Raw genomic sequence first — 18,261 nt, forward strand, 5'->3', positions numbered from 1 at the left:
GTCTTACTGGCTTAGGGCTGTGTCTGGAGCAGATGGGCAATGTCTGGCTCCAGGAGCTTTGAGTGTAATAATACCAGCACAGGTGACCTTTTGCCCACAAAGGGGTGATTGTAGGGCAGCTATAGGTTGAACTATGGGTATGTATCTCCAGTTTTCCACCTTCCTGTGAGACCCCACTGGTGTTTTCCTTCAGGGGCTTCACAGTGGCCAGGAACTGCGAGGCATGTTTGTCCATCTGGATGGAGAGTTTGTCAAGAGCCCTGTACTCTATTGGTGCAACTGCTTTTGTGTCTGGAGGCTACTCCATGGCCATGAGAATAAAATGAAATGGGCACCAGCAAGAGCTGAGTGATCAGGAGCCGAAGAAGGCTGAGTGGCCTCTCCAGGCTTGGGCAATTCTCTTGGGCCTATTATGGTTGCCATGGTGCTATTTACTGTCCCTACTCCAAAGCAGGCACTGTCATATGGCATATAACACCAACCACAAGACACCAGTGTTTACACTTTGAGTTCTCTAGACCCCGAACTTAATTTATTGAGAGCCTTAACCACGTTGTATGCTATTGCTCTACCCATAGACACCAGCTCACACCTTTGTTTTCCTCCCTGTTAATACAGCCAGCCAGTAAGGCTATTTTAGGAAGGAGAATGACTCCTGCTTCTCAATAACTTCCTATCTCTTTCTGAGCCCATAAACACTCTCTACATCTCAAAAACTACGAGACATCGGTAACCTCTCTTTGAGTTTGGGTAGCCTGGGAAGATAGGGGCCATGGCTTGTTTCATCATAATCATCCCATTTGACAAGGCTGCCTTCCCCCCAGGGTGGCCTCAGCTTGGCTATCTGGTTACTTAAGAAACCCTCATCACCAATTTCTTCAGTCTCTGCAAACCCAAGCCCGTACCAGGAAGATAGCAAAGGCAAGCAATCTAGACATAGGCTAGAAGCATTATGACAAAGCACACAAGGCTAAGGACATGAATTTCAGAATTTCAGAAGAGTCCCAGTATGTAAATCCCAGCAGGGCTACAAGTATGGCACTAACACCTTGACATAAGGACACTTTTCCAGGGGAGTATCCAGTGGTGCAGTGGCCAGAAGGGGTCCAAGTGACCTGCCTCCACCACATGGCTGGCTCCACTGGGCTTGGTGGGGACATTTGAATCACGTGTTGCGAATAAATCAGACCATGGCTGGATTCTGGGGATTGGCCTGGTGATGCCGTGTTGGGGGCCCCAACAGGGGAGAGGATGGGCATGTGTCCCAGGCCAGCTGTGCCTCAGGGGAAGGCCAACTGGAAGGCGTGGAAAATCAGCCATTTCCTCCACCTGAAGGAGCCCCTGAGGACAGTAGCAGCAACTGGCAGACATCACCCGGCATCTGCCCCATGGCTCTGGCCAAAGTTCCATGGGGAAATGCTAAAAAACAAAGTTGACTCTTTTGAAGGAGTGGTGGAGGGGGGACAGGGGAGAGAAAAACTATTTTTTCAGATGCTCAAAAGCATGAAAACAAGTGGAAAATGATCAGTCTGGTTTTCCATAAGTCAAAACAAGAGGATCATATTTCTAGATTTGGTGGGAAAGCCCCTGCTCTCCTCTCCTGCCCAAGCCCTGAGGCCAAACCCAGCAGCTAGTGGCCTATTCTTAAGGATAGGCAGTAGTTCTGGGTACTAGGTGAACAGACTGTGTTGTAGCAAGTGGATAAGCTTTACCCTATGCCAGGCAGTTCCCATTAGCCTCAGCCTCTGTGCGCAGAAATGGACACTCACTGTGACACGTGGGTGATGGGGGTCAGCAGTGTCTCTCCTTCCAGGTCCAGGTCCTCAGCAAAGCTGTTTGTTCTCAAGAAGTGGGGTGTGCTTACTTCCAGCAGTGTCGGGCTCTTCCTTACTGTGGAGAAGGTATGGGACAGCTCGTTAGGCTTCAGTAGAAACTTGATCATGAAGGGGCACCAGAGCTGGACAGAAATGCCCACCTCAACCTGTTATTGCTGTGGGATAAACCTGTGCACTCCTAATGTCAGGTGAAGAATGGAGACAAAGCTTAGAAGTTTCAGTCTCACCCATCAGGTTTACACTGAGTGGAGTAGAATAGGTGAATCTGTGTTCAGATTGGCCCCCAGATACCTGAGACCTCAACGTCTCTGATTGAGTGATAAAGGCAGGTACTTCTCCTCAGTGTGGCAGCTGCCCTGGGACTGAGCTCCAGAACTGAAGATCTGCCCTGTCAGGTTCTGGACCTCTCACCTAGCTTCACACAAAACATGTGTGTCAAGAAAAATAGAAGCACTGACTACTATTATTGTGATGTTTACACACATGACACTAACAGATCAATGGGCCAAGCAGGAAGGAGTGCTAGTACCTCTGCCTGTCAGGAATCACAAACTGAATTCCTTGCTCTGGCGTTGATGCTGTATTAACCAGGGCTTTGAGGGAGGCCCCCAAATTGTCCTAATAGCTGACTTCATATAGCTTAGGGGACTGATCCAGACCAGTCTTCATGGCTGTTCCAGCTTACTAGTGTTTGCTTTCAACTCACTTTTCATTTAAAGTGTTTGATGTAGAGCAATTGAGTACTTCTAACAAGTGGAATAATGCAAAATTCACAGTGGTCCTCAATTATCATAAGTGTCAACCTGCCAGGCAGATCCTTGGCTCCTGTCTTTATTCATCCCAATAGCACATATGTGATGTTATATACCTGAATGAACCTCTGTTGTCATCTTTTCTAATCATTCAGAACAATTAGGTATGGAATTATGCAACTGTGCATCTAACGATCATTTTGGCAGCATAACAGCCCACAGTTTAGACCTACCACAATTTACTTACTTATCCTATATTTTATGGACATTCAGTCTCATAGTTTTACGCCAATCAGACAGTGATGCAATATCCACCCTTATTGTTAAAAGCTGCTGACACACTGGGTCAAGTGAGAGGGTGTGTCTTTGATATTATTAATAAGTGTTTTGGGGCTGTTCTTCTATTAAGCTGTAGCAATTTTTTCTTCCCCTTCAACTTTCCTGCTCTTTGCGTGGCCCATTAAGCATGGCTAAAAACTGAGGTTTTCTCATTTTAAAAATTATTTACTCTTTGAGAATTTTATACATTTTGATCATAGTCACCCCATCTCTTCCCAGATCCATCCTCATCTACCTCCCAACCCCCCAACTTTGTATTCTCTTGTTTTAAGATTTAATAACCCAACAACTTCAGTTTTGTACTTCTGGGTATGGGACTATCCACTGGGGTGTGGTTGCTCTGCCAGGAGTCAGAACTGTTAAAGAAGTACTGACTCTCCTTCCCCAGAAGCCATTAACTTGATAAAGCCCCTAGCTTATCAAGAACCTTGTGGGGTTCATGAACCTCTTCCCACTTAGTGATAGAATGTTGACTGGCTGATCTCGTGTCGACAAGCCCACAGCTGTCCTGTCATGTCCAGAAGTCAGTTTTGCTACAGTTCTCCTCTTTAGTCTTTCCATCCCCTCTTCCACAATGTCCTGGCCTTGGGGAGGGGGAGGTTTTCTCATTTTTCACCTTCACTTACTGCTTTCTGGCTTGTTTGGGATTCTTCTTGCAGAATTGCCTGTTTATACTATTTGCTTGGCATTCATTTAAAAGAAGCTTTTAATTCATTAGAGATAATAACCTTATGTTACATAAAGCACAAATATCTTTCTTAGTCTATATTTGGCCTTTTAATACTATGTTGTTTTATCATAGAGGCTGTCTTGTTTTTTTTACAGTGATACTTTTACTTTATGAAATGAGTTTCCCACATCTAATACAGCAGTCTTTTACATTTATTTCCAATATAAACATACAAATGTGGGCATACATCTGTATGCATGTATAAATTTTAACACAGTTAGCATTTATACCTAATGCAAGGGATGGTTAGTGGTCATAAAATGGTAATTCAAGACTATGTGTAGTTTTACTTTTTAAAAATCTGAAATATAACATAAAACTAAAGAATTTTTTTGAGAAAACATAAAATTCTTGATTTGAAAGTGAATTGAGATACAACACCAAAAACTTAATCTGAAAAAGAAAAACAAATCAACTTTATTATAATTAGAAACAAATGAATTATTGTTGCAACAAGTGCATTTTGCCAAGCAATTAAAGAAGCAAGGAGTAACAACAGGGTTTACAACTGTTAAAACCCTTTGCTTTGTGAAGACAATGAGACCAATCACAGATAGGCTGCACATCACTTACTCAATCAAGGACTTGTACCCAGAGCATTAGAAAGAAGAATGCTCATGATCTGACAACAATGAAGTAAACAACCCATCTTAAAAAGTAGATTACAGGGGCTGGAGAGATGGCTCAGTGGTTAAGAGCACTGATTGCCCTTTCAGAGGACCCGGGTTCAGTTCCCAGCACCTACATGGCTGCTCACACCTGTATTTAATGCAGAGATCTGACACCCTCACCCTCATACATGCAGGCGAAACACTGATGCACATTAAATAGATTATTTTTAAATTTGAATTACAAATAAGCGTGTGAAATTGTGCTCAGCCAAAGCCCATTATCTTTATGGAAATTCCTATTCATGTAGAAACTCACCTATTCCGTTCCAGTTACAATGAGATAACACTGAAAATTATTATGATCATGGAAAAAAACATAATATCAAAAACATTATAACAACAAGCAGCCAAAGGAAGCAAAATAACTACAGTCCTCGTGTGCTGCCGGTGGGAATGCAAAGAGCAGAGCTGCTCTGAAGAACAAACTTCATAGTCTCTTATAGACATATATATATAGCTTATGACCAAAGTGTATGGAACATTTATGTTCACAAAAATTTGTACATGAATATATAAATGCAATTTCACCTCTAATTGAAGAAAACAAGTAACAACCAAAGGTGTCTTTTCAACAGCTAAATGGATAAACAAATTGTGGTATATCTGTTCTACTTCGTAATGGGATAATATTCAGCAGTAAAACAAGAGGAGTCCTACAACATCATAGACGAATCTCAAGTGCATTTTGCTGAGCAGTAAAAGAAGCAAGGTGTAACAGGATGTAAACTACGTGATTCAGTTTCTAAGACATTCTTGGAAAAACAGAACTTCATGGGCTGTGAAACAATTCAGCTTCTGTTAGTGTCCTGGGAGAAAGATGTATTTAATTTTTTATTAAGAATTTTTTAACATAATCTTTTCTCATTTTACATAGCTAGCTCTGTTTCCACTCCCTCTCCACCCTTTCCCCCCACTCAATCCCCCCATCCACTCTTCAGAAAGGGTAAGGCCTCCCATGGAGAATCAACGAAGTCTGACGCTTCACTTTAAGAGTACTTTAAAAGGCTCCAATCAGAACATTTTAGGTGAAGAAACTTCTCTGTATAATATTTAAAACATTTGTGAAAATCCATAGGACTATACAACTTTCAAGTGAATGTTCTTGTATACAAATGGGGGGAAAAATCAACCAGAATATTGGAGGTCCCCAGGACAGAAAGTTCACCATGATGAGTGGACTCTTATGTTGCAAATATATGACACAGCATTGAAGATAGGGGAAAGGAATTGACCTACTGCTTTTAAAAAGAAATGTTTTAAAAAAAAACAACTAAAAAAAAACCCACTCTCATAAACACAGTATTCTTGTAGGTAAGTTTGTTTCATGCAGGTGAAATCAAGGGTTAAACAAACCAGAAACTGTACTAGAAAATGAGAGCTGGGGACAAGTAAGGATGAACTCTTCAGTCAGAAACAGTATAAACTCAAGGTTAGCTGCATATAGATACATACAGCGAAACATGGATGTATATAGACTTCAGTTATGAACTTATATTTCCTAGTTCTACCTGCTGAAAGGAGATGTCAATAGTTACTCTTTCACGCCAAGGAACACATTCAGTGTCCAGATCATATTTTCTGACACTGCTAGTACTCCAGTAAAAGCAAATGTTTCTCTTTAAACGAATGGACACTTCTGGGGCTAACATAGGGAAACAGCAAAACAAACCTGAAACAAAAGCATGTCAAAAGGGCCCATGTACCCTTAGCCAAAGCTAGAAAAAATTGAACAACAATACTCGATTATACCTGAAAAAAGCACAAGTTGCCAAGTCTATACTTATAAACAAGTAATTGAAAAATAAATGAAGATCCTTCTTACAGAATTATTCTCATAAGTATAGAAGGAATGAGTTAACTAGGAATATACCATAGAAATTCTTGCTTCAAGAAAGATCCATGGATGAATGCTAATATTAGTAGGTGAAATCTTAAGTAAAACTTCAAAGTCTCCCCTCCCCATATATTTTTTTCCCAGTGACATTGATTGAATCCAGGGCTTTGTGCATGTTAGACAAGTATTCTGCCACTAAGCTACATCCTTAGTCCCAAAATTTTAATTGCTTTAGTGATTTTAACACATTCACAGAATTTCTGATACTTTCCTGCGGGAGATAGACTAAAATTCCTCATTCCCTGAATGTTGTAGACCTGGTGAATTGTTCTTAATGACTAGGGATAATAAAGAAGCAGCAGTAGGCTAGTTACAGCTAGCTACTTACCCATATAGTCAAGGACAACACTGCTAGCAATAGATCATGTTAAGCTAATGAATAAAAAGAAAAGCACCTTGCCTTAATGACATCCACCAAAACTATAAACATATTCTAATTTTGGGAAAATATTAGACACACCCAGAGTAGCAATGATATAGGATGAGTATTCTTTAAAAGCAGCAAGGCCAATAAGTTGCAGGCCATAGAATACTAAGGACTCGATGAATAAATGTAATGGTTAGAAGGTTCTTGGAGTGTGAGGTAGTTAAATTGGGAAAATGACTACATTATAGTCCAATAGTGTTGTATTTTTTTTTTTTAGTTTTCATCAATGTAAAGTGGTTATAAGGTACTTCAATGAGAGGTATATGGTAAAACTATTTTTGTTTCTACAAGTATATATAAGACATATGCAAATAACACACACAAATTAAAAGTGAAGAGATGCATAATGGTAGAGAAGAATCTTAAATATATAAAGACAGATTAAAAAACCATAGAGAAAAGCACAAAACCTTAAGCAGAGACATTAAGGTTTGCATGTGAACACCTTGATAAACTGGTTCTAAAATTTATTTGGAAGTATAAAAGACCAGGAAAAAATAGTGTTCTTTAAAAACAGTGTCTAATTTGCCTACTAAACACAAGTAGTTCTTAACAGTGGTTATTAATACAGTGTGGTTCAAGGACAGACTAACAGGCTATTAGGATAGAGCTAGATGTCAGAAAATAGCCCCTACACATGGACATTTGCAGTGTATTAAAGACAACCTATATATCTTGAGATGAGATGGCCTTTTCAATAAAACATTCAAGGGCAACTGGAAATGCACATGGGAAAAACGCTAAATTGGATCGGTAATTTTCTCACACCATACATCAAAAATTCATTCTTGGCATTCCAGGGGATTATGACAAGCAAAGCTAGAAGGTCCATATGACTGAATATAGAAGAATATCTTCATGGCCTTGGGGTAAGGATAATTAAGAAGCACCAATCAAAAAGGAAAATCCCAATTTTATTACAGAGTCAAAACTTAAATATCTAAATACATGTTAAATAGTAAAAAAAAAAGAATCAAAATAATAAAACATAAAAGCTTGAGCGAATCAGTAAGAAAAATAGCCAAGCCTGGGGCTGCAGTTCGGTAATCCCAGCTACTTGGGAAGCTGAGGCAGAAGGACCTGTAAGACCTTGATGGGCAACAATGTGTTGGGACCACACTCAAAGAGCAGTGCTTTATCTCAAAGAGTGAAAAGGGGGGCTAGAGACAACTCAGTGGCAGAGTGCTTTTCTATTGTGCATGAGACCTTAGGTTTAAAACCCTAACACTGAAAAAAAAAATGATCTAACTAAAAATAAGCAAGACATCCTTCCACCCCAGAAAAAAAATAAAAACCACGAGAGAAGAATCCAAAAGCCTGATGAGCTTATGGAAAGGTGTTGTGCCTGACTAGCAATCAGGGAAATGTAAATAAACTCAGGAGCTCATGGCCCATGGGGGCCAGAGGCAGACTTCCAGCAGGAAACTACACAGACATTACTTAGTCATAGCTGGGAGAAGGGCTCTGTGCCCGTGACATCCTCAGAGAGACCAGGGAAAGACCGGTAAACCTTGAGGAATGTGTGCACATGAAGAGGCCCACAGGTCTGGGACTTGGTGGGAGTGTGTTACCCTTCCCATTTTAGAGACTTGGGGCTGAGATTCAAGTACACTGGGTTATATTATATACTTGTCAAGTCACAGCTAAAACTTCATCCAGGATTCAAATGTTCTTTTGGAAAAAAGGAAAGAAAAAGAACACAAATACATATTTCAATGCTTGCATCATTTGTATACAGAAGAAAGGAGCAACAAAGAGGTGACTGGAAGAGGGGGCTGTGTTCTACACTCTCAGAATGACAAGTGCCATCTCCAAGCCTTAGCGCCCAGGGTGAGCCTGGTATTAGGAAATGAAAATGTGCCCATCAGTTGGCTGTCCAGAGTGGGTGGGGCCTGCACCTGCCATAGAGGAATGTGGACTCTTTGGTTTAATCCTGGGATGGGTTCATGGGGCCCCTGCAGTGAGGGTCAGAGAGGGGCTCAGCACAGTTGTTTTTCCAAATCAAAAGGAAAGACTGTTGTAGACTAGGCATGTTTCAGCGACTATGAGGGTGCCTCCTCTTCCATGATGAAACAGTAATCAAGACTGCCACCCCCTCCCCATTGGATCTGTACTTAGAGCCAGATCAGACATCTTAAAGATTCTGGAAGGAAGTTGGTAGGGCAGGGATTCAAATTACAGACATTGGTGCTGCTCCTCTTAGGCAAGAGCTTGGGGGAAGTATTGTCTTCTAAGAATCCCCCATGGGTCACCCCCATCTCTGAGGAACACAGTTTTTCTTTCATAAAGATATGGAAAAATAGCCCTACTGTAACTGTAGAGCACACTGTGAGACCACAGTGACTATGCTAAGGGTAGTTCACCTAGACACTTAGATCCTCCATAAAGGATACTGGAATGTCAGGTGTTCTCTGCTGAAGCATCCAGTTTCAGAATACCTGGCCCTGGAGGAAAAGGATTGTTTCCTAGTGACAATGAAGTCACATTTTCCTAAAATGGTCCCAGTTTTTGATGCTTTCATTCTTGGCTGCTTCTGTCTTGTCAGAGCCAGAATTTGGACCTAAGTGTGCAGGGCAGAACAAAACAATTTTGTTTTCTAGGAAAATGGGAGGTCTGGAATGGCGAATGTAGCCTCAGGCGTGGCAACTGCCCCAGCTGGGGCTACCCACTGCCAAGTTTCACCCTCTCTCAAGAGAACCAAAACCAGACTCTATGCACCATCTTCCTTCTCAGCCAAAGGGCCCACTCATTAGGGTGATTTACATTTTACTTAAGCATAGAAAAAAAGACTGGAAGGAAATAGATCAGAATGTGACATGTTTGCCTTTGGATTAAAGGACTTCAAATGATTTTCATTTCCTTCCTTATAGTATGTATATTTTCTGCTTTGAATGTATGATACATCTAGAAGTCATAAAAACATTAGTTTGTACAAGCCTCCTTTATTTGCCTTGTACTCATCATCTTGGAGTGGACACAAAGTATCAGAGTGTCCTTTCTCACCCACCTTCCCCTAACTGTCTTTAAGATGCCCAGAAGAGACAATGACACAGTGCTCTTTCTTCCTAAGTTCTCTAAAGTCTTCCATTTCCTAGCTTCATTTCCCTTGCATTGAACTCCCAGACTTGCCCCTCTGCTCACCAGGTCAGCATTTGAACATTCCAAGTCCAGCTCTCTGTAAGACCCCAGGCCACACTGCTGCCCACTGCCCTCCACTGAGACCTGCTGGTGTCAGTAACTTCACCCAGCTGCTCACCCCTGCCCTCCTCCTTCTAACTGATTATAATCCTGCCTAATCTCTCAGATGTAACCCAAACCGCCTTCTTGTACAAGCTTCCCAAAGCTCTGGAGATTGCTCCCCTCAATTGCTGTGGGGCTTATGTGTGCCTGGCCCTTAGCACAGAAACCTTGCTTTCTTCCTTCCCCATGTCACCTCCGGTGCCTGGCACAGGCAAGTCCCCTGAGCCAGCCCATTCCAGTGGAATAAACAAGCTGTCTATGTTCTCCCCTAGAAGAGCCCCCCTTCTCTATCCCTCTCAATCAATTTCCCCGTCTTGGTGGATTTGCCAGAGCCCTGTGGATCCTGCACCATGAAGGAAAAAGCCCTCCCTAGGGCATCTGGACAGCTGCAGTCAGGCTCTGCGTGACATTGCTGAGTTGTAGCTCCACAGCCTGTGCCAGCTGCCTATGCCCTGCTCAAAGACCCTGAGCCAGACAAGCCCCACCACCACCTGTGTCTCCACTCAGAGGCGAGAAGTAAGAGACCAGGATAGAACGTGTAGAAGCCATTCCCACAACAGCTGCCAGGAACAAGACGAGAAGTTCAGTGTAAATGTATATTCACAGCTGGTACCCAGTTCCGGTTAGGAAAATACCTTGCTTGAGTGGACACCTGTTGTTTTTGCATACCCTGCAACCAGGCCTGGCTTCTGGAGTATCTCACTGAATAATCCTTCAAGGGGTCCTCATTTACAACTCCCCAGTGTGTTAAGGGTCAGGAATCCACCAGCTCTTACCAGAGGGGGCATTGTGGCTGGACCACAGCTTCAGAGACATAGTTGTGCCTATGAGGCTGTCTTGTACTGGGTTTGGAAGCAACAAGAGCCTATTCTGAGCCTGTGGCAGGAATCACTGGAAAAAAGCCTGTGACTTCTTTCTCCTGGATGCTATAAGTTGGTGATCACCTTACACTCATTGGAAAATGGCTGCTTAAGGATACAGATGTGTATAGCTATGCATGCATCTAGTTGTGCATTTATCTATGGGCAGAGAGTAAGGGGAAGAGAACAAAAAGGGGATAGGGTAAAAGGAGAAAGAGAAAGATTATCACTGAAGTAGGTCCAGCTGTGTCTGGAACAGCTGGGTTCAGATTTATGAGCCAGAAAAGTGTCCCACTTGTTATCTAGATAGAATTGGGGTCTGTCATTTGTTTTTAAGAACCTTCAGGAATACATAAGTTAGGGATAGGATATGAGCCTGAGGAGATAGGTCTGGGGGTAAGACTAGGCTACAACCCCCCCCCCCCAAAAAACAAAAAAACCCAGTAAATACCCCCTGAGACAGCCTTGTTAGACTTTGCAGGGTGGAGGACAGGGAGGAAGAAGGTTAGCTAGAAAAATCTGGCCTGAGGCCCTGACTTCAGCTCTTCACTGGCCAGGAACCTCTGGGAAAGGGGCTTCTTCCAGCTGCTCATTTTCTACTGTTATAATCCAAACACCTTCAGAGAGGTTCTCTCCATGTCCTGTGCAAGTGAGTATCTGTGGCACATTATGGAACATGTACTTTGTATTCAAGCAAAGATTGCTGAATACATTTGACTTGAAATGGGCAGTGACATGATAGTTGAAGATGACCTGTGGAGTCCCAAGACATCTTAGGAACAATGCTTGGCTTTATATAACTTCAGATCTGGTTCATAGTACTGGAGACTTTTTCCTGAATGCCTTTTCTCACAATGGAGATAACAGGCCTAACACATAAATCTCATAATAAATGGAAATGGTTCTGTGGTCCCACAGGTGGGGTCTGAATAGTAGAGGTGTTAAAGACGACAGACAATGAGAGAGCCATCCCCAAGTGAGCCCAGGAAGCAGAAAGTGAGCGGCACAGCTGCCTACAGAACTAAAGCAGTGCACACAGCTTTATATGCTGCAAGAAGTCACTGTCCAGATCTCTCAAGACACATTTGTGAGGGAAGGTTCCAGGCAGCAAGAGCAGCCCCAGGAAACTTTAATATACAATGGAATCTGGGTTAAGCACTATCTTCTCCAAAAGTTGAGCTCACAGGACATTCCCCAGAAACCTCTGGAGAGGTGGGGAGGAAAGTTTCTGGAGGTCTTTGGATGAAGAAAACAAAAAAGTGGCCTTGATTTTCGAGGAGAAATTACACAGGAAGAAAAAAATGTTTTTAATCTAATTAAGAGCGATCTTTTCACCTTCATCACAACATCACGGAAATGTGCCAGTTCTTAACTTCACACAATAATCAAAGCAATTAAGGAGAAGCCTTGGAAACTGGTGCAGATGTTCTCAGAATGTTTAATGGGGAAATGAGTTGCAGGCCTCATTCTCAGCATCCGGCTCCAGGCCCTGGCTACCAAATCCAGACATCTGCTGGGGCCCCACCCCCAGGCCTGGAGGGTGTGTGCTTGAGAAATACAGGTCCCTTCCCAGGCTGCCTCCAGCGAGGCCAGATCTGGGATCCCAAAGGCTCCCCATGGTTCTTCAAGCCAGAGCCTGGACATAGTCAGAATCACCCCAGAGCTAGGGGAAGCTTAATGTCAAAATTATGTTAACAACTGATGTCAAAAGTAATCAACTCAAACTGACTTCCCCACCCCTCCTGGCTGCAGGAAGACTATGAGCAGAAGAAGGGAGGGTCCCTGGCAGGGGTTTGGGGAGACTCTCTTCTTTGACTTCCTCAACATGAACACCATGTAAAGGTGTGCCAGCACCAGTGCAGTGTGTTTCTGCAGGCCTCAGCTCACTGTTGCCAAACTACACCCAAGAATCAAACTGGTACATCTTTGAGGAGTTTCCAAGGATAATGGGAAAACATGTAGAAATTAGGATGCTGCTTACTGAGGAAATAGCCTGTTTCCAAGAGCAGAAAGGCATATGAGTAATGGTAACTGGCTTGAGAATGAAGACCTTGATGTACAGACACAGCTCATTAAATCACATTGGAAGCCCTGGTGTGTGGCACTCACAAAGAACAAAGAAGTAAAGAAAACATCCCTGGTTTTGAGGACACATAGGCAGTATGGGTCCTCACACGTGTACTACTTTTAGCATTCATGCTGTTTTCATACCAAAGGCCTCTTAATACAAGAAATACTGTGTTTGACTCCAGAGGCCTGTTTAACTCCATACAGAGTAGTCAAAGGGAATGGAAAGAAATCTCTCAAAGTATGCCTTCAGTGGTGATCAATACTCCAGGCCTAGTATCACTGGTAGAACTTTAATTTAGAGTATTGTAAGCCAATTTCCAGCTGTTCATTGGAGTGGTTTCTTAGGAAGTGGTGGCACAAGTTTTTTGAATTATCCTTTGTCCATGAAACTAGTCCAAGAAGGCGTGACAGGAATGGGATAGAGCATTTAAGAATAAAGTAGCATGATGCACTTTTTATTAAAAGGATTTCAGGGACTGCTATGTAGAGAATATAGCAAAGGGAAAGCCAGAGGGAAATGGGAGGCCAGTGAGAAGTGAAAGGGAACCATCAAAAACAAAATAAACATGGTGGCAATGGTATTCAAGTAGCTATAGAGACCAGGAGTGGGAAAATGCATATGTGAAAAAGCATAATTTTAAAGACTTTCAGGAAGATTTGAAGAATAACAGCATACTACATTTCCCTGCTTGGTCGTCAAATCTTTTGACTTATCCCAAAAATTAGAACAAGAAACCCCAACAACAGTAACAGCAAAATAAAACCATTTATGATCAATCCCTTCAATAGTAGGCAGACTACTATAACCTAGAAATTACCCATGAACAGAGAATCTGCCCAGTGTTGTATGCCAGTGGGTACAAAAGGCAAGAAAAGGTTTAAAGCTGCTCTGTCAGAAGAGTGAGAATGTTAAGTGCTATCAACAAAAATAAGGTGCCCCTCTCCACAGAAATACATTTTTCTATAAACTCAGAATTAATGCCAGTGATTAATTCTAGGAAGCAGTCAGTGATTTGATTTATTTACAGAAACCTCGTGAACATCACAAAAAGAAATAGCCAACTAAAAAGTGGTAGAGGATCAGCAAGATGGCTCAGTGGATAAAGGTGCTTACTGCCAAGACTGACAAGTTTAGTGCAATACCCTGGAACCACATGATGGAAGGAAAGCACAAGCTTCTTCAAAACAATAGGAACTTGTGACATTTTTGCTTGTTCTTGCATACTCATCTTCCCTTTCCCCACCTGGTTTGGTGACACTGTTGAAGATGGTAGACTATATTCCAAGTATGGACTATGGCCCTCATTTCTGGAGGGAACAGAGCAGTCCTTGTTCTAAAAGAATTATTTTTTGTTTTATATTGTTTGGAAGCAGTCTGAACGACTGATGTAAAGTGACTACATTTTTTAACCTTTCAGAATTTACTCAGTATAAATGGTGGACAGTACTTGCAAACACTGTAAGACTTTCATTCCAATTATGACTTGGGAAAATTTCAGTTGCTAAAACATAATAGGCCACAGAAAAGTCTCAGAAGACAATGTATAGTGAGTTTTAGTGGACACTAAGAACATTTAAAGTAAGAGTGTGTGTTAAGGAACTTATGAATGTACAGAGGTAGATGCTAAGAAAAACCCTGAAAACAGTACAATACTACCTATGGCAGATTTCTGTGCTCACCTCAAGCTACAAGTGAAAGCATAAACAAGCATTGTAAATAGTCTGTCTAAATATTGAAGGAATATTCCAATCCATTTAATTTTCAAAAACTGGATAAATCCTGTACCCCTTTTATACCTCTCTGATTCCTTCAAAAAAATCTGCCATAATGAACTGAACATAAATGAAAGGAGCAGGAACTTCAAAGACCACACACAACCGCACAGAAAATAATTTAGAAGCCACTGAGAAACAGTTACATTTTGAAGTATTATAAAAATCTTGAGGCAGTAAAGAATGTAATGTTCACAGTTATCATATAGCATATTGAAAATATACACTTGTAAACAAAAATTGTGGAGTATATAGAGAAACAATAGCAATAAGTAGCCTTTCTGCAGAAGGCTGGAAAAAGCACAGACATTGAACTTAACCAAGAAAATTTCCTTCTCAGGATAGGGAATGGTTTAGCTGGTAAAGGGACTTGCTACTTAAGCCTGGTGATCTCAATTTGAGATCTGAAACCCACAGAAATGTGCTAGGAGAGAACTACACAAAATTATCCCCTAGTCTACAAACGGCCACACACACATCCTCATTTATAATAAAATAGAAATAGTCTAGTCAGACAGTGGTGGCACATGACTTCAATCCCAGCACTTGAAAGGCAGAGGCAGGTAGATCTCTGTGAGTTTAAGGCCAGCCTGGTCTACAAGAACTAGTTCCAGGACAGGCTCCAAAGCTACAGAGAAACTGATTCAAAAAACAAAAACAAAACAAAAGAAATAGTCTAAAGTATGCTGAAAGATAAAAAGAAAACAATAAAACAGAACATAGAATATGAAGAATGAAATATAAATTAGAAGATGGAATTAAACAAATTCTGGAACTGAAAAGTATTAACAGAGAACACCAAGCAAGGTAAGTGCTAAAAAATGCATCTAAGCATATCATCTACAGCAAGTCAAACCTAGAAGAACATCCTACTATAAAGTAGCAATATTACAGACTACATCCAACCTTTCCTCAGAAACCGTGGAAGCAAGAAAAGTGGAGAAAAAAAAAACCCACTCATCTACCATTCTGTACTCTGGATTGTCCTTCAAAGGTGAAGGAGAAATCATCAGATAAGCAGAAGTTGAGTAAAGTTATGGCCAGTTACCCTCTTTGTAAGAAATGTTGAAGTCTTAGAAGGAACATATGTGGGAAACATACCTAAATAAAGAAAAAAAACATCAAAGGTAAGTGAATGTAAAGTATTTTTATTTTAAAACTGTCATATCAGGTAAGATTTTAAAACAACCAACAATGTATTATAATGGTTATATATACTTAAATAAGTGCAGTGAATGTCAACAGTGATTTTAACTATGGTTATATTTATTTCAGGTCATACTGTGTGTGCATTGGTATAGTATTATTTGAAAGTGGGCTTGGATACAAAATCCAGAGAAATCAAGCAAAACATAAAAAATGCAGTTCAAGCAGTATTTCAAGGAGAGGGGGGAGGGGAGAAGGGAAATATTAAATGCTCAAACCCTAAAAGAACTATAGAAATTACAGCTCTCAATAGTTTTGTAGATAATAATCCTAGTTTTAAAAACTTTTCATGAAACATGTATAGAAAAACTAGTTTGTATTTATTCACAAGGATCTCAGTAGTGTCCTGGGTTTATGGTACCAGAATCTCACATATAATATCATGTTTACAGTAGATTTCAGATTGGGAAATTTGTTTTACATAGTCATTGATATTCAATAAGTATCTTTCCTGCAATTTGTGGCAGTACTAGTAAAGTGTTTTGCAATTGAGCTGAATCCAAGACAGATGTTCTACCTTTCTAATTGCACAAGGTCTAATCCTGTTACACTTAAAAGGTCTATATTAAATACAGTGTAATTCTTTACTTGTAGGTGTTACCTAAGAGAGTAAAAGTGGTTTTTGAGCAGGCTAAAATCAGCCAAACAACAACAACAAAGACATTTGCTATCAAGCCATCAGCTATGATATAGCTAGTATTCCTACTGTTTCCACTGATAGGAAAATGAAAATATCTCAGAAATTGGGGAAGAATGAAAAAGGGATTGGGGTAGGACAAGGAGGGGAGAGATGCTACATCTTTCATTTGGCAGAGAGAGATATTTGCCAAGAATCCAACAGAACACTCAATAGAAACATACCTCTCAGGAAATATAACCTTGGTAAAGAGAATATTGGAATAGAAAGAACTGTTGACTTTCTGTGGTACAAATCAGTTTAGGGAAAGTACCTATTTATATTACCTGGTTTGTAAAAGTATGGTCGAGAATATGGCCATCAGAATCTAATTTCAGAGTTTCTGTGAAAGTAAGACCTGCTTATTTTCTGTAATCCTACTGAGGATGAAGCTGTTACTGATAAAGATAGGCAAAGGGTTGCTATGCTTTTTCAAGAAAAAAATATAGTATTCAGAAAGGTCTTGAAGCCCTTGCATTGGACTTACTAGACAAATATTTAAAGCAGCAATTTCAAAGAGTTAAAGACTTTCGTAAACATAATAAAAATTTAAATGATAGACTAGGGCAGAAATTTTTCAGAATATGTAAACAAAGGATGCGATGTTATAATAATAGAAGATATAATTAATGAAATGGATCAACTGCATGGTAAATGTGATCTATCAAGTCTCACAAGAAGATAGTAAATCAATAGGCAACCTAAACAGAAAGTTCCATGGGTTTACGGATGAATTCTGACAGTTTTTTTTTTTTTTTGAGACAAGGTTTCTCTATAGCTTTGGTGCCTGTCCTGAAACTAGCTCTTGTAGACCATGCTGACCTCGAACTCAGAGATCCACCTTCCTCTGTCTCCCAAGTGCTGGGATTAAAGGCGTGTGCCACTACTGCCCTGTTAATACTGACAAATTTTTAAAGGAAGAAACTATACCAAATTTTCTACAGTGTCTTTCAGAACACTAGAAAATATTGCCTACCTTACTTGAGTCCAACATTACCCTAATTTCAAATATCAGATAACACATTTGGGACATGCTAAGTATCAGTAATTCATGTTTTACACATTAAACAACACGTGGAAAAACATTAATATGCCAAATGCAAGAATATTATAGTTGTTCAAGGCTGTGGAACATTAAAATCTCAGGTAAGTGAGCTTAAGAAGCAAAAAAGAAGTTACATGATTATATTACTGGACACAAGAATGTAACTGACAGAATTATTTACCAACTCATACAAAAACCCCCAAACCTCTGGAACATTAAAAACTAGACACAAAAGTACATCTACCAAAATTCTTTATCAACTCATAATTTAAAAAATCCCTCTGGAACATTAAAAACTCAGGTAAGTAATCACAGGAAGCAAAAGAATTTACATAAGTATATACTAGACACAAAAATTCATTTGGTAATTTTCTTTATCAACTCAAGATTTTTTTAAAAAAAACTCTAGAACATTAAAAACTCAGGTAAGTTTTCACAAGGCACAAGAAGCAAAGAAGTTATATGATTATATCACTAGACACAATATCTCTCGAAATTCTTTATCAACTTATAAAAACCAAACATACCTCTGGAACATTAAAATTTCAGGTAAGTAATCACAAGAAACAAACCCAGCTACTTGATTATATCACCGGACACACAAGTGCATCATGCAATTGGCAATTGTTTACCAACTCATGATTAAACAAAAACAACCAATAACTCTGGAACATTACAATCTCAGGTAAGTAATCACAAGAGACAAGAAGTTCCATGATTATATTACTGGACACAGAAATGTA

At 40.4% G+C, this 18,261-nt stretch overlaps 1 protein-coding gene across 1 annotated transcript in view; it reads right to left on the reverse strand.

The window, feature by feature from the left end:
- The window catches only part of Kcnq1 (potassium voltage-gated channel subfamily Q member 1), a 320,987-nt gene that overhangs the window by 163,039 nt on the left and 139,687 nt on the right, over nt 1–18,261 (reverse strand). Inside the window, exon 11 of the mRNA XM_041666328.1 lies at nt 1,770–1,890. Coding sequence (XP_041522262.1) covers nt 1,770–1,890 — 121 coding nt within the window. The remainder of the gene's footprint in view (nt 1–1,769; nt 1,891–18,261) is intronic.

The sequence above is a fragment of the Microtus oregoni genome, unplaced genomic scaffold (genome assembly GCF_018167655.1).
Source record: "Microtus oregoni isolate MIOR12 unplaced genomic scaffold, Mior012 000016F_ref0000370, whole genome shotgun sequence".
Lineage (NCBI taxonomy): Eukaryota > Metazoa > Chordata > Mammalia > Rodentia > Cricetidae > Microtus > Microtus oregoni.